Raw genomic sequence first — 23,049 nt, forward strand, 5'->3', positions numbered from 1 at the left:
ATGCTCTTCACTGAGCTCACAAATGCTGCCTTGTACTCCTATCTTCATCAGCATCCTCACAGCCCTCACGGTCCGCTTGTTTCAATCCCTGCCTCTTCTGATTCACAGCTTGCTTTTTGTCTTGGGTCTTACTTATAGCGCTGACTCAGAGGTCTCTGGATGGAGGGAAAATGCATGACTCGGGGTGGCCCAGCAACAGTCAAGAGGAGCGGTGGGCATCCTGCACACTACCCAATATGTGCTGCCGTCCCATTCTATTACTGCTAGAGAAAGAAGTGGCTGTAGATAAGTGTCTATTGGTGCTTGTGTGGAGTGACATGCTTAACTCAGCGGATGATCCTCCTTTACTGGACAGAAATCCTAGCTGAATGAAGTGGTAAAGCCTGACCCTCAGCTGCAGTAAGAAAAGCCCAACTGTATTAAGAGCAAAGTAGAGCACTCCCCTCTTCATGCCTCTGTCCCCTCGCCTTGTACAATGCATTGAATGCATTTCCTTGGTGTGCTTTCCATCACCATGATAGAAAGGCAGGAATGGCTTCTGCAAAAGGTCTTGGAGCTGAATGTCCAAATAGGAACTAGCCAAACTGTGCTTACTCGCAATAAGTTTTTATTTTTGGTTAAATCACTAGAGAGGAGAAATGCACAGAATTTTTAGGGGGAAGAAAGCATAACCTCAGAGACATATCCAGACACACATACATACTACTCCACTCTCCTGGCCAGCTGGCTGGCAGGGAAGAAGGCACTTGAAGAGCAGGGTGCCTGGAGAAGGCGTGTGGGGAAAGGGACAGCCCATCGTCGACTATCAGGGTGTTGAAGGAGGCAGGCAGGGTATGTGAATGAAGTGCCAGGGCTCTTGAAGAAGACAGAAAGGGCTCCTCGTGTGCTCACACCTCCCAATACCCACAGCAATTTAGTAAAAGCAGCCCCTATCGTGTCAATCTCACTCCTTTCTGAAATTCATGATTTTTGTCTTTTTATAAGAAGTTTGAGCCTGTAGGGAGTTCTCAGCCTCTGGCCTCTGCCATCTGCACCACGCACTGTACAGTGATGCAGGGTTCTGGTTTTGCAGGCTATGGCTGGCCTTTTCCAGTCTCAGTTTTAGGGTTGGGGTTTTTTTTCCTTTTTGAGGAACTTGCTTGGTTATCCTCAAAGCAATCTTCATCCACCTCTCAAGGTTAGACTTCCTCAGTGAACAGTACCTGCCCACCAGTGAGCAGTTTATAGTCCTGGGATGACGCTTACACTTCACATCATAACAAGAGACACCTAGTCCCCAGCTCCGGTTGACACAAGTTTCCATAAGAAGTTGATAAGCCTTACAGGCTAGGACTGGGACCTTACATACAGAAAATGTAGTGTAAGCAACAGTTAGCTTAAGACCTGCAGTATGGTACTGGCAATACTGTTTTTGCTGGTCCGTTGGTCAACACTTCTGGAAGGTAATTGCACATCTACTGGTGTGGACACAGTGGGAATGATCAGGGAGGAGGGCGTAGGAGCTGGAAGTGAACTGTCTAGGCAGTGCAGACCCTAACAGTGAAAGCTCTCCTCAGGGTCTCCCTGACTTCACGGTTTCTCAGGCTGTAGATCAAGGGATTAGCAAAAGGAGTGATGACAGTATAAAAGAGAGAGAAGAGTTTGTTCAGGGGCCTCAGCGTGTCAGTATCTGGAAGGACATACACAAAGATGATGGTTCCATAGTAGAGTGTGACCACAATGAGGTGGGAGGAGCAGGTGGAGAAGGCTTTGTGCCGACCAGTGGAGGATGGGATTCTCAGGATGGCTGTGATGATGCACATGTAGGAGGTGACTGTGAGGAGGAAGGGGGGCAGAGTGAACAAAGCAGAAAGCAGCAATGTCACTAGAGCCATCAGGCTGGTGTCAGAGCAGAACAGTTTTAACAGAGGGGTGAAATCACAGAAGAAATGGTCGAGATCAGTGGGACCACATAAGGCCATGCCTGACATCCAGTAGGTGTTGGCAATGGTGGACAGGAACCCACTGATCCATGACCCGGCTGCCAGGTGCAGGCAGGACCTTACTGTCATCAAGGCTGCATAGCGCAGCGGTCTGCAGATGGCCACGTAGCGGTCCAGTGACATCACAGCCAGGAGACAACACTCTGCTGCTGTCAGAGAACCAAAGCAATAGAACTGCAGGATGCAGCAGTGAATGGAGATGGCCCTGTTGCCTGCCAAGAAGCTGGCCAGCAGCCTGGGCAGGATGGTGGAGCTGTAGCAGACCTCTAGGCAGGACAAGTTGCCAAGGAAAAAGTACATGGGGGTATGAAAGTGCCAGTCAGCCACCACTAGCACAACAATGGAGATGTTTGCAGCCATGGTCATGATGTAGATCATCAGGAAAAGCAGGAATAGAGGAACCTGCAGCCCAGGGTGATGGCTGAATCCCAGGAGGGTGACTTCTGTGGTGGATGAGTGATTCCACATAACTGCATTTTCCATGAAAGATTCTCTGGGGAAGGAGAAAACAGCCTGGGGGAAGGTGGAAAGATGGTTAACACAAGTAATCCAGCAACCAGCTCCAGGTGGCCCTGCTTGAGTAGCGGGGTTGGACAAGATCACATCCAGAGGTCCCCTCCAACCTCAGCCATTCTGTAATCTTGTAAAATAACACACACACACAGAGTTGTGTGTCTTTCTGCACTGAAATCTCTTGACCTCTAATATTTTTTCCTTCCATTTTGTTCAGAAGATCTTCCAGTATTGTAACGTGTCAAACTTTATAGTACAATTTTGTTGTTGTGGATGCCCCATCCCTGGAGGTGTTCAAGGACAGGCTGGACTGGGCTTTGAGTAACCTGGTCTGGTGTAAGGTGTCCCTGACCATGGCAGGGGGGTTGGAACTGGGTGAGCTTTAAGGGCCTTTCCAACCTAAACTGTTCTATGATTCTATGATATTTACACACATACACACCTCCAGTCTGAGTGCCAGTGTTCCCCATGCCAGCAGTCCAGTAATTTAGATACCTGTTCCTTCTGTCCTCTTTGCTGCTTTGCATCCATTGCACGTTGGGCTCTAGTGCTTCAGCACACTCACACAGCCTTTATATTACACCAGCCACAATCACATCAATACCAAGGGCATCGCAATCATCCAAATCTTTGCTAGTCCCTTTTTATAAGTCCCTTTTTATAGTACATGATGGATTACAAGGACTCAGAATGATTGCACTAGTAATTTTTTATTCCCCTGAAAGCTATTTTATTCTGCTTTTCTTTTGCAAAATATGCCAACTTAAGTATAGGATCAGGGCATGAACCAGAACCAGCACAGAAAATGACCAAGTGGGTCATCCAATGGGATCCCCATTGGATCAGATTTTGTGACATAAATGTACAAATATATTTTATATAGAAAGTTTTAGTCACATACATAAAAATACGTACCTTTCTAGTTATACTAAGCTCATTCTATAATAATACCCTTTTATATTAATATAGCATAATGTATGAACTTAAATTCTGAAATGTTTAATAGAGAAAAAAATTCTTTTCTTTCTCTTTCTTCTACAGGAGAGGGATAGAGACAGAAATATTTGCTCTTCTGCTTGTATCTCTGGATACATATATCCAGGGATGTCCACAGAAGTCCTACATAACTCAGAGATATTGCTTACACTGCATCGGTAGAAAAAACATATTTAAACACGCTAGTTGTTGGGTGGAGTTTTTTTCCCTAGAAATGTGTGTGTAAGTTTCTGTGAGGCTTTCAAGCTGTAATATTGATGAATGGTACCTACCCCACAATTAAAAATTCTTTTAAAGGGCTGATATGAACAAAACCTTCCTCTGGATGAGCAATAATTCACTTGTTACACATTCATTCATGTACCAACACAGACAATTTCAGAAGCGCATCTGGTGACAGCACAAGTGAAAACCTTCATTTTCCCCTCTTCACATTACCTTATTAATTACACTCAACAGCACCACAATGTTACCTACCCTGATGATTTCTTTGCAGCTTCTGATGGCTTTTCAACACAGGAAAAGGTTGTGCAAGAAATCTGGATTTGTAGTTGTTCTATCTGCCAGCCTGTCTGACTGCTGTTCTGGTCCCTCACCAGAGATGACTCTGTCTCTCTCATGCTGTGACAGATGCACAAACACCGCACCTCTCTCTCGAGTGGATGGAGACATACACTGAAACTGCTGCCTTTAGAAAGGAAGCTTTATCTGATATCTCACCAAGAGCCAACATCAAGGCTGATGATGACACTGCTGATTCATCTTCTTGAGGAGAGGTAGTTGGGAGATTTCCCTCCCAAGAGCCCTCAGCACCCAGATACAGAGGCTCAAAGGCATGATATGTCAACCATTCCCTGAAGGTTTGAGTGGAATTGCTCAGAAAAGGTAAAGCAAATATCCCCAAAGTGGCAGGAAGGGCTGGACATAACACAGGGCTGTAAAAAAAAAATAATCTCCATAATTGCATCAAAGGGAAGTGCCAGACACTTGAGTTAAAAGGGCTCAAAATGCACAGGACAAAGTATTGTTTGGGTTTGGCTGATTAGGTCTCAATGAGGTGGCTGAGCATTTTGTTCTCTGGTAGAGCAGGGGCCTTCAACTGCAGGCTTTGGTTCGTCTATGGACTGACTGTATCGTATTGCAAATTGGACTAGTTTCTCTAATTTTTAGTAACCAAAGGCTGAAATAGTGAAGGTATAATGAAGAAGAACATACTTTCTCAGGCCTGCTGAGATATGGACACGCCATACCTGGACTGCCAGGAGTGATCCCACACACATGTGCTGGAATTGCTCAAGGTCTCATCTCTTCTACACCAGTCCCCTCTTTCCCCAGTACCACAATTTCACTTAAAGCATTTGTTTGGTGATGTTACAAGTACCAAGAAAGCATGCCAAAGCCCATCCCTTTCACTCAGATTGCAAACAGGTTATCATGGTTTTGGCCAAATTGGCCAATGGCCAGTGACAGCTGCTCCCCCCCAGCCTCTCGTACATGGAGAGGAGGAGGAGAAACAAAGAGATTTACAAGTTTAGAAGAAATGAAACTACTTTAATGAAATATTAATAATAAAATATAAAAGAAAATAATGAAATAGATACAGTATATACAAAACTGTATTAAGCTCCCAGGATGACGTCACTGGCAGGCACTGGGGAAGTCCCAGACTGGACTCAGCGATGGGTGGGAACTGGATTCCAGAGCTGGAGTCAGGATCACACAGATCGGAATCAAGACAGGGTCCTCCTCAGAATTCGGCAATTGAAGAAAAGGGAGTTGGGCCTTTGATCCCTCAGCTTTTATACTGAGCATGGGGCAGATGGGATGGAATACCCCTGTTGGTCAATTTTTGGTCACCTGTCCTGTCCGCTCCTCCCTGCAGGTGGGACCCCTCTATGCTTTTGCATTTCTGACCCTACAATGGGGCAAATAATGAAATAAGCTGACCTTGGCTGTTATAGCAATGAGTATAAGAAAGAGTCTCTCCATGTACCAGTCCTTGGCACAAACTGTAAACATTGGTCTTATCACTCTGAGAGCTTTGCTGCAGAAGGGTCTCTGAATTTGTCTTCAGTTGCTAATGAACTTCCAGCCTGACAAATGACAGCAGGCTGAATGGCTGCCTGGCTGATGTCACTTCTGTAACGTCTGGGTCTGTGTAAAACAGAGCCTTAAAACCAGAACGTTAGATGGCAATAAACTGTGATGGGCCCAATTATTATCACCAGGAGAAAAAATGTTTTGAAATAGGCCAAACACAGAGATTCTGTTATGGCAGTTGAGAGACCAAAAGCAAAGTTTTAGGTAAAAAATTGATGCTCGTAAATATATTACCTTATAAAGTATTACGGCGGTAATATACGTAATAGCATTTTTACAAAGTGTGTTTCTTTGTTTCCATATGTAATCACAACTCCGTGAAGAAGTATCTGCTTCACTAGGTTCTGTTAAAGGTGGTGTTGCCTAAAGGTGACGTTAAAGAAGGAATATCTTTCATATTTTAAAGAGCATCATTCTTGTTGTGCAGTGACAAGATGCTCCTCTAGGAAGGTTGTGTTGCACTTTGACCTTTGTAGAATGGGTATAAAATTTTAAACTTGGTGTATTAGTGACACAGATGCTTATTGAAGCTTTCCTAAGGGTGTTTTCATGTGAAAATGCAAAAATCCCTGCACTGCTTTTAGAGCAAAGCATCTAAAAGCATTTAGAGAAGGCATCAGGCAGTCTGTATCATCAGATTAATGACTGAAAGTATGTTAGATTTTATTGACTCATCCTTTCAAAGCAGTACAGGCGCTCCTTTGGAGCACAATACTGTGTGATAATAACAGTAAACAAAAGTTCCATGAAGTGCTTGGCCTACCGACCTAGCTAATTGAAGAAACGAGGATACACCCGCTGTAGATGAGACCATTGACCCCTCTTTTCATGGAAGCTGAAAAGGTATTAAAGCCAACTGGTATCGGTCCCTTCACAGAACTGACTCAGCAACGTACTCTGCCGTATGTAAACACACTTCCACTAATTCTCTGACATGGTGACCAAGCTCGTGGGATACTTCAGGAACCAAATACCAATATGTACTGTGATAAGTGTCCTCTACTGAAAAAAGCCTTGCTTCACCAAGCTATTGCCAATCTTCAGTTGATCCATTTAAAAGTGAACTGATTGACTTGTAAGGAGAATTCATTCTTACATCAGCCTGTTATTGGATGGCGGGAGCTGTCTGCACGGTGCACTTAACAAACAGATTGAAAACAAGCGTATCTCTATTTATACATGCAAGGACAGTCTATTCAGAAGGCAGATGTCAGTGCTTCTCTTCTAACAGCCAATGAATATTCACAAAATACTACAAGAGGACTTATTCCTCTTTTTGCATCGTACAGCTGTTGTGCATGTTCAAATTGACCTCTGCAGGCTTGCAGAATTTGTGAATAAATGCATTGGTTGCTGTCCTCATATATGCAGTCTCTTTCTAGGAGAGGTGCTGCCACTTGTAATCTTCTGCAGAACTGCCACAGCCCTCCGTTCAGCACAGGCGTAGCAATCAGCCTTTTTGTGGAGCCACTGTTGCTTATCCCATATCTCTGAAATCTCGGACCAGTGGTTTGAGATCTGGAGCAGAAAGAACACCCTGTATGACTCCGTTCAGCAGGTAGAAACAGCTGCTTTGGGCTTCTAGAACCGCAGCTGGTGTGATCTCCCTGTTGTTTGTCTGGGCCTCAGTACTGTTTGAGCTCCTTCTCCATCAAAAAGTCCCAGTGCAGGCCTTTCTTGGCAGGTGCCTGCATAACGATTAGGTTTTCCTTTGGGGAAGAGCTCTAGGGGTAGGTTTCAGGATATGACTTCTGTGAAAGCTTCTGTTTCCATCATTAGGAGTGCTTTCTCCTATGATTTGAAACTACTCCGAAGTCCAGAGGAAGCTTGCTGTTGGCTTCCCTAGGAGGGGAAGATGAGGAACTAGTTTCAGCTAAATGACTTCTCAGTTTTCCGAAGAAGCATTCTGTCATTTGGAAATAGAAGTAAAATTATTCCTTCATTGTTGAAATAATGTCTTCTGGTAGGTATGTTTTGGTCTAAGAGAGGTTCCTGCCCATAGGAATAATACATTGAAAAAAGGAGCATAAATGCTGAAATATTCTGATTTGGTCTGCAAAGGCAAGGGCTTTAATATTTAAAACTGTAGGCAGATTACAGGCAATGGCTGCTGATAGCGCTTTAAAATATTTACTCCTATCCAGCTTGTGTAAGTACAATACAAAAACCATTCTCATGGAGAAACCTTTGCATTTTAAGCTTACTCAGTCCAAGTGTTTCAGGTCGTTGGTTTTTTGTTTGGGCCTTATGTACAAGGTCAGAAGGCTTTCCGCCTCTTCAAAAGACTAACATGCTGTAAGCCAAGGCAAAGCATGGAGAGCTTCTGGCACAGGCTGTCTTCATAGGTAATTTTGTTTGACACTGTTCTGCAAAAAGAATTCCCGTCCCTTTGGTTAATTCAAACTAGATGACCAACTTAAGAGGGGAGGTAGCACTTTAGCTGCAACCGATTCTGCCCTACTTGTGAAGGTAAGCTCAAGTCCCCAGAACGTCTGTGATCCATATTCTAGCACGGCCAGTTTTGTTTCCATTTAAACGGAAGGCCCTGAGCAGCTGAGAAGTCTGGTTGTCGATGCTCCAAGAAATAGACACAGATGGCGGGCTCTCTTCTGTGTTCAGTCACTCTTGAGCACTAGCAGCATCAGGTGAATGGTTTTTAGGTGACAGCTCTGAAAGCCATGGCGCAGAGCGTTCATGCTTTAGCCAAGGGTTTTGTTGCAGGGCAGGCTGCTCTGACTTCAGGATCTGGTTTGTGCAGGTGAGACTTCGCTGTGGTTTGTTTTCTCCAGAGATCTCTTGGTTTTGTAGCCTAACGGAAGCAAACGCAGCTTAAGCTAGATCAGGAGAGAACCTCGTGCGTTAGCAGGCGCTCCTTTAGCGACTTTTGAGACCAATTTGCTGTTGGCATTCAAACTTTTTTACAAAAACGAAGAATATTTTGCTGCTTGTGTTTGATTATCAACCTGAAGATTTCTTGAAAAGTCCTGTTAGTATGTTGAGACGATAACAGCGCGCTGTTCCATATAGAATTTTGCATTTCTATCTGCAAAAGCATTCTCTGGAGTGCTATGTAATTACAAATTAATCTCCATTCTTACAAACTGGCTGATTTTTTTTCTGTGTTTATGTTGTTACAGAATACACAGATGACAATGCCCTGATTGCTAAGAACTCGTCGGTACTTGTTAGAAGAATCCCTGTTGGAGGAGTTCAAGCTGCCGGCAAAACGTCTGCTGTGTGAGTGTCCATAAAGCATTGAATTCTTTGTTAGGGGTTTCAGCGTGTGAACTTTTAAAATGGATATCAGTTTACGGAGGCATTCCAATTGTATCTCTCTTGTGAAAGCTGCAGTAAATGTTTGTCGTCGTGGGGGAGATGTTACTGTATCTGTCCCGAAGTAGGCTGACGTTTTTAGGCCTGCCGGGAGATGGGGTTCCAACTCCATCAACGGTAACTTTTAAGAGGAGTCTACTGGGTTTGTTCTTGGGGTTGGCTCTTCTGAGACCCAAGTTGTCGATCCTGTTTCCTCTCTGTGGAGAGATCCCGTATTATATGCGTTTGCTTTTATTGCTTTCATAGGAACGACGGATAGCCATTGTAGTGTAAACTCATCATTTGTTTCCATCTCAGAGGAGATGCCTTCAGGCACTCCCTCGTAATTCTGGACACGGCAGCGTTGTGCTTATAAACATGGCCTTGCTTTGGGGGTGAACTTATGTATTTAAATACGTGTGCTTACTGCTACCTTGCCACTGCATCCATCCTCCGTTTCTGGCTGGGTGGCACCCTCCCCAGGTATTGTCATGCTGCCCCAAAATGAGAGGACAGATGCTGCTGGCATCAAAGGTCAAATAAAGACCTGTACGTGGGGATAAGGACAGAACAGCACTGCTGTGCTAATTGGCTGAAAATTAACCAGGCAGGTGAGCTTTCTGTTCCTTCAGCTGGACACAGGGCAGAAACCACTGATAGGGGGGCTGATGTTTGGGAATGATGAAAGTGTGCTGCAATGGTGGAGAGGCCTTCGGGCATGCGTTACTTGCCTTGTAGTATGTTCTTCAAGGTAAATGGATGAAGAAACCATTGTGTGGCAATCTAAAGTATTTCCTTGTGCGTCCTCGCCTTCAGGAGTTAGGTGGCTCTAATTGCGAGCCTCTAATTGCGAGGGGTCAGTGGCTCAAAGGCCCAGAAGGTGCTGCCTGGAGCTTGGGCCAGCACTTGTACATGAGGACGGGCTGGGTTTTTCCTTGGCATGTCAGTACATCCAGACTTCTTCGGAAGGACATGCCGCACTTGCCCCAGCGTCCCAAAGACAGTCTGCAATGCTCTGGACAAACCCACTTGTTAAGTGACGGCACGGTTAGGAAGAACCGCTTAAGAGAGGAAGGAAGTCTAATGTGTTGGGATTATTGACTTTGGGGGGTATGTATGGATTGAGCTGCCCCCCTTTAAGGGGGCTTGTCCCCGTCCCCACTGCGCTCCCGTTGCCATGGCCCGTGTTCCAGCTGCAACTGCCGGTGCCTGGCGACGGGCACAACACAGCACTGCTCCCCTGCTCCCCACGCAGCCCTTCTCCCCTGCTCCTGACGCCTCAGACAACAAACCCAGCCCTTCCCTTCTCCCAAGACCTCTACCCGTGTGCTGATACCATGAACGCCCTAAAGGAGAGGACACTTGTGCAGCCAGAGGTAGGGCCCCACTCCAGGGAGGCGGGCACCCCCCTGCCCGGGCAGGCTGGAGCAGGCACCGCGGGGATGGAGTGGGGTGGGCACCCTGCTCTGGGGAGCTCGGGGGGCCAGGAGCTCGGCTCGCCCTCTCCCCCCACCCCTGCAAGGCCAGGGCCTGGGAGAAGCCTTTCTGGGCTGCTCATGCCCTGCTGGGATCGGGCCTCCCTGCACCGGGGGACACGTCCCCCGGGGAGCCCAGGGTCCCTGGGCTGGTGCCGGAGGGATGCTCGCCGGGAGCAGGCAGGTGCTGCCTGCAGCCTGAGCTGGTGCCTCCGCTGCCCCTTTCCAGGCTGGAGCCCTGGGAGATGATCCCTACCCGCGGAGCAGCACTGAGCCCAAAGGCTGCCTGCAAAGAGGAAGGAGCTTCTGGGTGCCCAGGCGGGCGCTGGACCGGGGTCTGCACGTGGGGTCTGGGGTCTGTGCCCGGGGTCCCCCTGCGGGGCAGGGAGCAGGGCCGCTCACCCCTGCCCGCTCGGGTGCCTTTGTGGGTAAAATCCCTGACACTTTTCTTAACTTCTGCCTGCAGTACAGTTTTGGATCTGGGTGTTCTCAGGGTTGGATGCTGCTTTCCTTGCCCAAAGGTTAAGCCTTTCTTCAGTATACCACCACTTTGAATTTACATTGGGAAAAGGGGCAGCATTTTTCTTCAGGTTTGAAAACGCTGTCGTTCTGCTGCTAAAATCTACATCAGTAACCCAGGGAAATACTTGACAGGTAGTGGTCTAGGTCTGGATTCGGCACTTGGCTTGAATACTCTGTGAAACTGTGCGTTTCAAACTAGCCCTTGTAGCGTAAAACTTACTGTGTGGTGGGTCTAGTTTTTCTTCTTTATTTTATGTAGAACTGCTTTTTCTTCACTAGAATGGTGCGAGGCATTACACTAGCGCTGGATCACTGGATCTGATCACTGGGGTTGGAGTTAGTTGAACTGAGCCAGTGACCCTAGCAGTTAATGTACTGCATTTATGTAAGCCACGTTTATAGTAGTTGGTCTAATTCAGATGGGTTTTTATTTCTTGAGAAGAACTATTTTTCTCGTTGTTTGCTAGCATGTGTGTAAACACAAATCACATGTTCATAAATAAAGTTCCCATTCTTTTAGCCTCGTGAGTTCCCTGGCATGTCTGCGTTATATTTCTAAGTAGCAACTTAGCACCAGCTGACAGAGGTGTCTCAAAAAAGCCCCCAAAAAACAAAAGGAGGGAGGGCAGAAGCCTTGCATCGCTCGTTACGTGTCCTCTCTCTCACTGTAAATCAGTGCAGCCTCACGTGCTTCTAGTGTTGGGGACACAATTAGGTTTAATCTTAAATCTACCTCAGGTCTTGGTCAAAAGTGTGGGGATTTTGTTTTGTTTTGATTGAAATACACCTGTTTCTGTATGTATTTCAAAGCAGAACCTGGATCTTAGTGTGGTAGGAACAAATCACTGGAAAGCTTGCCAATTGTTGTTGTACCGTAAAGCGACAAACTCAAAATTAGTTAAGGTTTTTTTAAAAAGGATGCACAAAAGCCTATTCTTTGGCTATTTCTTCATCGCCTTGCTCTTACGTTAGCTGTCATTGCCCTCTTGCAAATGTGTGCTGCCTCCTGCTGTTACTACAGCCAAAGCGAGGAAGGGGATCCTTTTAGTGTGGCTGTGCCAGTGACTGCAAGGATCTCTGTCGTGGTGAACACCTTCGTTTCAGTAATTTGAGCAGCTTATTCTTTTTCTAGACAAAGTGGTGGGTTATTTTTATTGGCTGATGGTTTGGATTGCTGTTTTTGTTTGGGCTTTGTGGGGTATGGCGAGCGTGGCATTTTTAAACTTCTTGAGCACAGGGGCAGAGTTCATGTTCCAGGGCCGATGTGCCGGTGCTTTATTCTGACAGGCAGCTGTACTCTGTTCCTAGAAGCGTAACCATGTGCCTTTATCAATGATGTGAAATTAACGATGAGTTTACAAACCACACCGAAGAGAAGTTTCCCTCAGTGATGCTTCCTTCTCAAATAAATATATTTTTGAAAACCTTTTCAGCTGAAAATTGACCGCCGCCTTACCCCTTCGACTTTTAAGCAGTTGTGAGCATTTGACAAGGGTCCCTCTCTGAGATATTCGGGAGCAAGCAGCTGATCTCAAGCGGGTTTGATTCATTTAGTTTCTTCTCATTAACCACACGGGCACTCCTAAGCTCTCATAGTTTTGGACTTTGTTTTGGACAAATTACACTGGGTTTGAAACGCCTCTTTCAGTGTCGCTCAGAGGATATAGCGCTGCTCTGAGACTAGAGTAGAGGTGAACTATCGCTGTGTTTTGATTGTGGAACTTGAATATGTGTTTCATTTTTTGTGAACAGATTGATGACTCTCCTGCACCTCTTCCTCTGGCCCAGCTTGTGAAGGTAAATATATATGTATATAATCTTGGCAAATACTTACCCCTCCCAAAAAAAACCCCACAACCCAAGAGTGTTTGCTTTGTATTTTCAAATCTTATCCTGTGGTCTATAGCTGGATAGCTGTTGTAATGTGAACAGAACTTTCATTTAATTTTTAATAATTTAAAGTATTTAATTAACTTTAAAATGCGTGTGTATTTCGATCCTCTCCTGTAAAGAGTAGTTCCCAGTTTGGGCAGGGAGAAGGGGAGTGCCTTATCAGCCTCAACGTGGCGTTGCAGGATTACTCATCTTCAAGACACAAAACAGAAGACCTTCACATGCTGTTTCCTGTTTTTCATACATCTCGTTAATCTTGCGTTGGAAACTAAAACATTTTTTACAGAAGAACGTAATTGGCTGCAAGTTGCGGACATTTCAGGGGGCTTTGCCACAGCCAAAATAGAAGCGTTTCTGTAACAGGGCCACTTGCGTGGCTCTTTCTGAATTGCCAGTCATTATAGTCACAGATCCACTCTTTGAGAGCTGCACAGCTTCATAAATTCACAACACAAAATTTGCGTTGTGAACAACACAAACTAATTGGTTTGCACGCAGACTGTGTAAATTCTGAAAAGGTACCTAATCGTTTATCGGAATATGCCAATGTGCACGTGTGGCGTATTAGCAGATGTGACCTCCTGAAACTGTTGTAATACCGTGTTTTGCTATGGAACTGCCTGCATTTTTTGCTCAACAATGTGTAACTTTGTCTGGGAAAGCGCTAGCGGTTGCACCTGGTGAAAAGGCGTAGTGCTAGCCAATTAAAACACTAGTCTTTAAACTTACAAAGATTAGAGAAGGCAGGGCCTAATGCAGCAGAGCCAGTTCTTTCTTCTGAACGTAAAGGCGGGAGTTCATTTCCAAGAAAGAGAAACCTTTTCCCGCTGGGAACTTCTTCCCTCTCTCACTGCAGCGTGAGACACATTTCCTAATGTGCACAACTGGGGGTGGGTGGGGTGGGGGGTGGAATAAAGAAAAAAAGAAAGGGTTTGGAAGGTAGCCGCCAAAAGACATTGGTCTCCATCAGTGCTGTCCCTAAACGTGTCCTGTCTGTGAGGTTCTGTAACCTCACGTGAAGTTTTACTCTAAAATGTGAAAAACTGTCCCCGTGGGGTACACGTTTAAGCTTTTGAGACAATTTAAGTATTTCAGAAAAATACGGCAGCTCAAAGCTGTTACTTTCTCTAACCTCTTTAGTGCAGACTGGCTTAGCATGGAGGCAATGTGTTATCAGTCTTCTGGTTTGTTATTACGATGTATTAAATGCCGTATTTCAATTTTGGTCTATTCCTAGTAATGCTTTGTGGGTTTTGGATGTGCTTTGTAAACCGTTTGAGTTGTTGGAAACAAACGAGTCAAGCACCTGTAAAGTTTTCTCTAAATGTTAGTGGAAATGATTTCAGAGATGTCCATCTGGATTATGTTACTGTTGAGAAAAAACTACGTCTAAGAAACAACCATTTAATAAAACGTAGAAACTAGTTTGTTGCTTTTGTCAATGAATGCATACAAAACCAAAACCATGAGTGGCTGCTCTGAAGGATGGGTACTTGAAGGTCGAAATCATTGACAGTCACTCCCTTAGACCCTGCTTGTGACTGCATTTGTGTCTAATGAAAGCGTTTCAAGAAATGCTGCTTAAATAAATCCAGCCGGCTTCAATAATTTGAAGATCTAGTGGTACACAAGACTTACATTACAATTTGTATGTTAGAAGGACACAGTCAAGTGGAAAAAACCTGCAGGTTTTGCTTACTGTAGTTAAATCGCTTAATATGAAGAACTTAGTAGGGGGAGAACACGCGGTTTGGACTGCTGAGAGCACACGACGGTCAAACTTCTACTGCAAAGAGTCTTTTGTCTTGCTGAGGGGTTATAAAAAGCTTGATTCCTTTTAACGCTTCTGTGTCTGAAGCTGAATTTCAGCAAGCAGAAACAGCTTCCCCAACTCTTGAGTTGAGTGTCCTTTTAAATTGCAAAGCGTAAATAACGATAGATGCCTACATCTTTCTCCATTAAACGTACAGTGGATATCTCCTCCTTCCAGTAGTCTGGAGCTTAAACATCAGTTGAAGAGTAGTGCATAGCGTAATTTTTTCTACACACGGCTTCAGTGCGCTGGGAAGAAAACTGGAGTGGCTACACGAGTCTTTATGTGAGGTGCAAACAGAGCCCAAGGTTTTGAGTGCCCAAGAACGCTCTTCTCCAGGAGGTTAACGGGCACATCAACATCATGTGATGGTGTAAGGGCTCCCCAGAACATCTTCAGGACAACAGTATTTTCTATAAGCAGCTGTTTTCATGCAGCCCCAGCTAGCGTTGTGCTGCTCTTTACAGGATGGGGTGAGTGGTGTCGTCTCTGGCTGTGTGGGCGCAAATGTGTTTCTAACGCGTGTGTCAAATGCTTACCTGTTAAACAGACGGACAATCTGGCTAAAGCCAATGCTTCCGAAGAAGAGAAAATAAAAGCTATGATGATACAGTCTTGCCGTGAATACGATCCAATCAAGTAAGTGTCGATAATGTCAGATCTGTTCTTTGAAGATTCTGGACAAATTGTAGAGATGCTTGTTTTAACGAGAGAGACACATGCATACCTTTTTCTTCTTTTCTCAAAAACCTTTTAGTTACATGAAGAAACCCTGGGGTACACCTCCGCCATCCTACATATGCTTTCGTTGTGGAAAACCTGGCCACTACATAAAGAACTGCCCAACGACTGGGGTAAGACTGCGGGGGACTTCTGGTGTGACTTCGCTGTTCATTTTTCACGTGGTAGTTACGTAACAAATACATGAACAGTCATATTAGGAATTGTTTCTCTTGGGGTGAAATACAGAGGTTATAGGGCAATGTTGCAAACTCCTTCAAAATTCAAGGGAAACCTGGAATTTAAAATGTAAAATGTTCCTTTTTCTTGGTCATAGATATTATGGACATATGTCCATAGATCTTTCTCAGTGAACTTGCATTCACAGAGATGTCATGTGCATTTTTATATATTTCAATACTATCGAAAATCTTTCTGGTTTTAACGCTTTTCAATGACAGTTCACAGTTTTTAGAATTCTGTATAAAAGGAAGATGTTTCTCTTGACCCCACCTATTGAATATTTGCGTGTTTTAATTACACAAGTCTCTGGTTGAGTATTCACGCCATGTAACGTTAGTTGGGGAATGCATGCGCAACCTTCGTACGGATCGATGCTGAACGTAAGTTTCTCCAGTGACTGCTTCAGAGCCCTGAATTGGGCTCTCCCTCCCTGAATTGCGCTGTGGAGGAGGAGCGGGTTTGCGCCTCTTCTCCGAGCGGATGGTGAGCTAAGCGATGTGTAACGCTTACGGAAGCTGAAGTTAAGCAAAAGAATGTGCACTGAGTTCAAAATGCTGCTCAAGTCTTTGAAACGTCCTGGCTATATTCCCGTAGGAAAATAAGTATTTTAGTCGAGTAACCCTTAGGCTAGGTAAAAGGAGAGGATTAAGGGCTTTTGCTGCTTAAATTAATCATCAAAGTGTCATTTTCAGTGTGGGTCTTCAGGTGAGCTATGTCTGCGTTTCTTTTCTGAACAGGACAAAAATTTTAAGCCTGTTCCCAGAATTAAGAAGAGCACGGGAATTCCAAGGAGTTTCATGACGGAGGTGGAAGATCCCAATACAAAGGGTGCTATGCTGACAAAGAGCGGAACATATGCGATACCAATTATTAATGCGTAAGTATGGAACTAACTGGACTGACCAAAAGGTGAAGGAGAGAAACCATGCGTAAATGCAGCCAAGTTGGCCGGCATCTGTAACCACGGGGGAGGAAGCATTGCCATTGTATGTTAACCGCAAAATCCGTGATACTTCCTCGTACTAAAATAGGGCGGTCCTACTGTTCATGCCCCTGGAACTTCAGAGCTTGGAAAAGTTTTCCTGTACCCATCGTTAACTTTTTTCTTTTTCCTTCCCCGCCCCGCCCTCCAGGGAAGCTTATGCTAGAGGAAAGAAGGAGAAGCCTCCCTTCTTACCAGGGGAGCCATCCTCCTCCTCCTCCTCAGAAGACCCTGTTCCAGCTGAGTTGTTATGTCTCATTTGTAAAGAGATAATGACTGATGCAGCCATTATTCCCTGCTGTGGAAACAGTTATTGTGACGAATGTAAGTGTTCCTGCCCTGTTTGTTCATTCCAAACACCACATCTGACTTTCTGAGAGCAGAAACAGAAGATGACAAATTTCTTTGTTACCAGTTCTATTCCATACTTAAGCGTCCGCTGGACAGGAAAGGACTCTTCTTGTATAAAGGACAAAAAAAAAAGACAGAAAGCTTTTTTCCTTTTTTACGTATCTGGTTAAATCCTCTTTACATGCGGACAAGCACGAGGAGAGTGCCTAGCTGCGCAGGTGATTACAGTGTTAGATATTGAATGCATTTAGGTTTTTTCACAGCCCTTTCTCTCACACAAAATCGTGTAGCCAACTCTGGTTGGCTCAGTATAGCCAACCGTACTGTGGTCTGCCACAAACCGATAGCTAGGCATTTAAGCCACATTCTTCTCCACGGGAGAGCTGGTTAAAACCTTCAGAACTCGAGGCTACGGATGTTCTTTTGAGGTGTGTTTTATTCATTAACCTGGAGGGTGGTGCCTGCACCACCACCACATCTAGTGCACCACCACTGCACTAGAGAGTGCCAAAAAGAATAGTCGAAACATCCAGACGCAGCCGTCTTCAAATGTTACGTTAGTGAAATATCAAAACGGCACAGTTTTTTGCTGCGTCCTAGAGATGTGTTACACTATTGAACATTCATCGCTTCGTGCCCTCAATTTAAGACCATATTCCCCCATTAATCATATATGTCTTTTTACAATTGATTGGAACCCCCAAAATTTCCTTACGTTGGCTAAACCTACTTTGATGATTCTAATTACGCACAGGCATCAGAACAGCATTGCTGGAATCTGAGGAACACACATGCCCAATGTGTCATCAGACAGACGTTTCCCCTGATGCTTTAATTGCCAACAAGTTCCTGCGCAAGGTAACAGGATGACTTTTACGTAAACTGTAAGAAAAGTCTGTTTGCAAAAAGCCAAAAGGGGAGAAAATGTTAATTTACATCTCCTCAAAAAACGCTAAGTTAAATAGGCTGCATTTACTTTTCAAACCCTTTATCTGTTGTTAGAGAAGCTGAGAACTCTTTGGAGACAATGGGGCAAATCCAGGTCGCGCTTTTGTTTAACATGATTGCCTTACTTTCCAATTCGGTGTTAACACTGAAGTATTTTAAATACAGGTACTCTGAGTTACCAGTTGTTACTATCAGTGTTTAAGGCGATGTGTTTGTGTATTTCTATGTGGATTCATTTTAGGATTGACAGCGTGTACAGGACTACACAAGTAATTTTGCTCTGTGGAGGCTTTTGTTCACGCATCTACTGAAGTTTCATATTACCTTGTGGTAAATGTTTTTCTGCCTCTAGGCTGTGAACAACTTCAGCAATGGAACGGGCTACACAAAAGGGCTCCACCAGACCATTCAGCAGCAGCAGCAGCAGCCGCCACTACCTCCACCACCACTCATGACTGTTGCACCTCCTGGACCTTTTCAGTAAGTAAATCTGTAGATCAACATGAATGTGAGAGACACCCAGATGCCAAAGTTAGATTCCTCTTCTTGAGCTTCTCCGCCAGCGATTTATGTCTCATTAGTGACAGTTCCAGATAACTGCGGAAGTTCTGTTTTGTGAAAGTCCTCGCTTTGAATGAGGACACTTTGGTAAGTTGGAAGTGTGCCTCCTGCAAGAATGTTCTCACAAGTATTGCTTGTTTGCTTCCCTTATCAGTCATTGCGTACAGGCTTACCCTGAGAGAGGAACGCTTTTTCCCCAGGAGCCCTTTCATTTGAAGCGGCTAGCAATCCCTAAAGAAACCATTTTGTTATGGCAAACCTTCTTGAGTGCGTTGATTTCTCTTTAGTCCTCAGGAAATAATATTTTCATGAAAAGTGTCAAAGCACAATTATGGGTAAAATAGGCCAGGTGTTTTCACAGTACTTCTTTCTACAGTATTTCTATCATCGATCTCATGATAAGTCAGAGTCACCCTCAGTAATACGCTGCGTAGTCAGCGACGCGTACCGATTGGATAATAAACACTGGAGCACTGTAAATGTGAAGTATTTACAAACATGACCGTCTAAGTGTGCAACCCATGAAGTCATCGGAAAATACGTGAAAAACCTGTGCTGTTGTTCAGGGCTTATATCCTTTGACTGTGTGCCTTGGGTGCAAACAGCCACTCTGTCCAGAAGAGTGTCAGGCTCAGCCGTACCGCTGACTACAAAGGATCACAGTCCAAAAGAACCTCTAAGGCAGCCCCTGAAGTAGCACAGAAACATTTCCTAACAGAATTGCAGTGTTTCCATCTTCCACAACTGAGGCTCTCTCTGGGGGTTAAACGTACTCCAATCCTTTCCTGCGCAGCTACCTGAATGAAATATGTTTCCAGTGAGCTTTCTCTTTAACTGACAGCAGTCCGCATGGACTTCTCGACAGCGCTGCATTTGGAATCGGCCAACTTCACTTTTGTAAATCTGGTGAAGACTATTTTGTAAATTTTTTTGTCCGTTTACAGTAGTCAGCCTTTTCTCACCTTGGACTTCCCATTTCAAGTAGCACTTCAAAAGACTGCTTGAACAATAAAAATTTGGGGTTTTTTTGTAGCAATGCCGCTAGCGTATTACCTCCTGCTGCTCTGGTGACTGCTGCTGAGCCTTCTGCATCTTCCTCGCGGTCAGTCAGCAGTTTGTTGAAAGAGAAGGTAAGTTGTATTTCAACATATGCAGTGATTCTTGCATTTAGTGGAGCTTGTTTTCCAACCGTTTGCATTTACTGACAAGGCCCGTCAGGTTCCTGTACGAAGACAACCAGCATTCCCAAGTCTTCCGGGCCCCCAAGGACAATCAGTGCCCACGACTGGTACGTGACTATAACTTCAGAATTTCTTTAAAAAGATTGCCTTCAGATACACTGAATGGGATTTTCCTCTTTTTCCTCTCCCGACTCCAAAAGGTCATCCAACGAGAGCCAGTACACCTCACTCAGCAGGTGGCGGACCAGGCTGGGAACTGTAAGTATTCCACAGCAATTCCATACATTACTGCTTGTAACGAGGCCATAACACCTAACTTACACAACCGCTGATTTACAATGAAGAAAGTATGGCCAGATAGCTGTGGAGAATACAAGTGGTCATTAATTTTTAAATGGCTTAATTTGAATTGGCTTTGACAGAGGGAGTCTGTGCTTGCCGTGACATTATTTAACATAAAACCCCGGTACATGATTGAAAAGAGGACTCGGAAAAATGAACGGTTTTGGAGGAAACTGTAGTTACATATAAAAAGGAAATAGAATCAAAGGAAAGCCACCCTTTTGATTGCTGGCCGAACAGAGCTGAAAAAATTGATTTTAGCTGCGATGGGAGTTTCCTATGTAGGGTACTAGCTCACATAGGGCAGAAGTTACAGTAGACAGATGGATAGAATTGGGCAGCAGTTGTTAAGGAGCAGGTGTCTCTCTTACTAAAGCTCTCTTACTAAAGGGGAGGAATGATGCTAAGGAACATACACGGAATAATGTGAAATGGTTCTTTAAAAAATAATAAAAGCAAAACTTGTGAAGAGAAAGCTCAGGGTAGCTGACGTCTTCGATCCCCAAAAATCATGCGGGCGGCAGTCTGAATAGCTCTATTAGTGACGCTGCCAGTACCTTTCCTAGAGTAACGGCAATGGATCATAGTACTAGAGGCTGAGTTCAGAAGCCGTCACTATCCTTGGTTAGAGCTATGATGTGCAAAATTTTGCTAGGACATCTGGCTAGAAGTGCCCTGTATGTCGGATTGCCGCACAATCCGTCTTTTGCCGTATTTTGCATCTTGTACAAATTGCCAAATCAGTAGTGAAGTTAAATCGACTGAGCGGGCATTTTAAAATTGACCTTTACTGTCTTCAGGCTGAATCGTGTCTTCTTGATGTTTGATAGTGCACTGTAACCATTAAGACTTGCTCTCTTGGCATCTTACTGCACCAAAAAGGATTTGCACTGCGTGTCGTGCCCGAGTAGTGAAACACGTGTGCCTCCACGTACCAGCAGAAGCCAGTATACGGCACCTTCAATCAATAGCTGCGGTCGTTCATGTGACAGAAATGAGTGGATATAGACTTACCCTTCCTCTATGCTTTTACACTATCAAAGCAGCAGGTGTTCTGTCTTGTAAGCAGAAACTTTTACATGTTATCACGTTCTTCAATCGGCAGTAGCGTTATGTCAGCAGCTGAAAGCAGCTTTGACATAAGCATATGGAGAGGGGAAAAAAAAACCCAAACAACTAATTTTGGGAGGAAAAAAACCAAACGGGAGAGTGACTGGTGTGAATTAACTTCATTTATTGTTTTTGTGTTGTTTTTTTTTCTTAGGTCCAATTCTCCCTATAGGGCTTCATTTCACTCTAGAAGTTCGTATACCCACGCCAAGTCAAGATCAGGTTCTTCCCGTTCTGGCTCCTACTCTCGATCCATTAGTCGTTCCCGTTCTCCTTCCTTCTCACGATCACCACCCTATCCAAGAAGAGGCAAAGAGAAGCGTCGTAACTATTGCTCTAGGTCAAGGTCACACGGTTATCACCGTTCAAGGTCACGGTCACCCCCATACAGAAGATACCATTCACCATCAAGGTCTTCAGCGTTTAGAGGCCAGTCTCCCACTAAACGGACTACACCTCAAGGGGATGGAGAAAGGCAGTACTTTAACAGATACTGAGAAGTTCCCCCCTATGATATGAAAGCTTACCACGGCAGATCTGTTGACCTCAGAGATCCATCTGAAAAGGAGAGTTACAGAGAATGGGGAAGGAACTATAGAGAATGGTACAAAAACTTTTACAAGGGCTTTGCTGTTGGCGCTCAACCTCGACCACCAGTAAATAGAGAGACCATTTCTCCAGATAGGTTTGGTCCACCTGGGACCGGACAAGAGAATTTGCCATATGCTCAGGGACGCAGGGAAGGCTATCCTGGTGGGCAAAGCCACAGAAGTCGTAATGGAGATGGACATGACCCTGAAAAACCTCCTGGAAGAGAGCGCCACGGCATCAAAGATCCACCAAAATCAAATAAGAAGGACATGGAATATCCACTGGAAGATGGCAAAGGAAACGAATGTAAAAAACACCGGAAGAGAAGGAAAGGGGACGAGAATAAAGGATTTCCCAATGCTGAGTTTTTAGAAGGTGCAAGAAAAGCAAGAGAGCCAGTAACAGCAGAAGACGTTAAAACAGGCTCTCTGTTCACACTCCCAGACAGAGATGACACCACCCCTGTGTGAGACGAGCCTTTGGAAGCAGATTCTATTGCTTTCCAATTGGTGTCTGAAAAGGAGAAAAAAGAGAAGGACACGACAAAGATGAAAGTAGAGGTGGCCGTTCCTCCCAAGAAAGACAATAGAGCTAAAGCTTCCCAAGAGAAGCTGGACACCGATCGTGAAGAACCTCCCAGTATTTCACAGGAACCTCCTGTGAAAAAAGTGAAGGAGGGGTTGCCAAGGACAATGAGAAGGCTTTTGTTACCCCATGGAAAGTTCAATCAGAACTGACAAAAATGACCCAGAAACCAGGCCAGCCAAGGAGGAAAAGGCCAAGAAAGACCATCCAAAAGAAACCAAGTCGGACAAGCCCTCCAACAAAGAGCATAAGTCAAAAAACCTGCTGAAAACAGCAAACCTTCTGATGCAAAACCCGAAAAAAGAAGAAGAGAAGTAGATAAAATGTTTGATAAGGACCATCATTGTGTTTTGCCATCAAGACCATGGAGCTGTATAATAATGACATAACAGCCCCCGCTGAAGACGTCTGTTGAAGTAAGGTGTCTGCAAAAGATGAGGAAGCTGCAGGAAAAAATCCTAAAGAGCCAAAAGACAAGGCTGTTGCTAAGGCGAAAGAGGATACAGCGGCACCTCCTGCAGTTGACCAGCCTGATGCAAGCCAAAGTCAAAGTCAAAGCGGTCCCAGCGTTAGCCACAGCCACAGTCAAAGCCCTTCTGAGAGCTGGACTCGAAGCCACAGCGGCAGTGCCAGCTCAGGAGAGAGTCAAGACAGCAAGAAAAAGAAAAGGAAAAAAGAGAAGAAAAAGCACAAGAAGCATAAGAAACACAAGCAGCGTAAGAAACACATTGGACACGGAACAGAATTCGCAAAGAGCCAAAAACACAAACACAAGAAGAAAAAAATCGAAGAAGAGGAAAGACAAGGATGACCAAAAATTGAAATCTGT

The 23,049-nt window shown here is 44.7% G+C and overlaps 1 protein-coding gene and 1 pseudogene across 1 annotated transcript; one reads left to right on the forward strand and one right to left on the reverse strand.

Annotated features, from left to right (window-relative positions):
- Window positions 1-1,517: 1,517 nt before the first annotated feature.
- On the reverse strand, window positions 1,518-4,163 carry LOC128918466 (olfactory receptor 6B1-like). Its single transcript, XM_054222690.1, has 2 exons — window positions 4,088-4,163; window positions 1,518-2,425 (listed from the first exon to the last, which is right to left on the reverse strand). Exons 1-2 carry the CDS (start codon window positions 4,161-4,163, stop codon window positions 1,518-1,520), a joined length of 984 nt encoding a protein of 327 aa, XP_054078665.1.
- An 8,495-nt stretch (window positions 4,164-12,658) lies between these two features.
- LOC128918467 (E3 ubiquitin-protein ligase RBBP6-like) lies at window positions 12,659-22,609 on the forward strand (annotated as a pseudogene).
- The last annotated feature ends 440 nt before the right edge of the window (window positions 22,610-23,049 follow it).

Source organism: Rissa tridactyla, chromosome 16 (genome assembly GCF_028500815.1).
Source record: "Rissa tridactyla isolate bRisTri1 chromosome 16, bRisTri1.patW.cur.20221130, whole genome shotgun sequence".
NCBI classification, from domain to species: Eukaryota; Metazoa; Chordata; class Aves; order Charadriiformes; family Laridae; genus Rissa; species Rissa tridactyla.

What these genes read in the sequence shown, in the direction of transcription:
- LOC128918466 (XM_054222690.1), bottom strand. Translation starts at nt 4,163, where the DNA reads ATGTCTCCATCCACTCGAGAGAGAGGTGCGGTGTTTGTGCATCTGTCA. An exon ending in GAGAGACAGAGTCATCTCTG is followed by an intron (nt 2,426 to 4,087) that starts GTGAGGGACCAG and finishes CATCCACCACAG; the next exon opens with AAGTCACCCTCCTGGGATTC.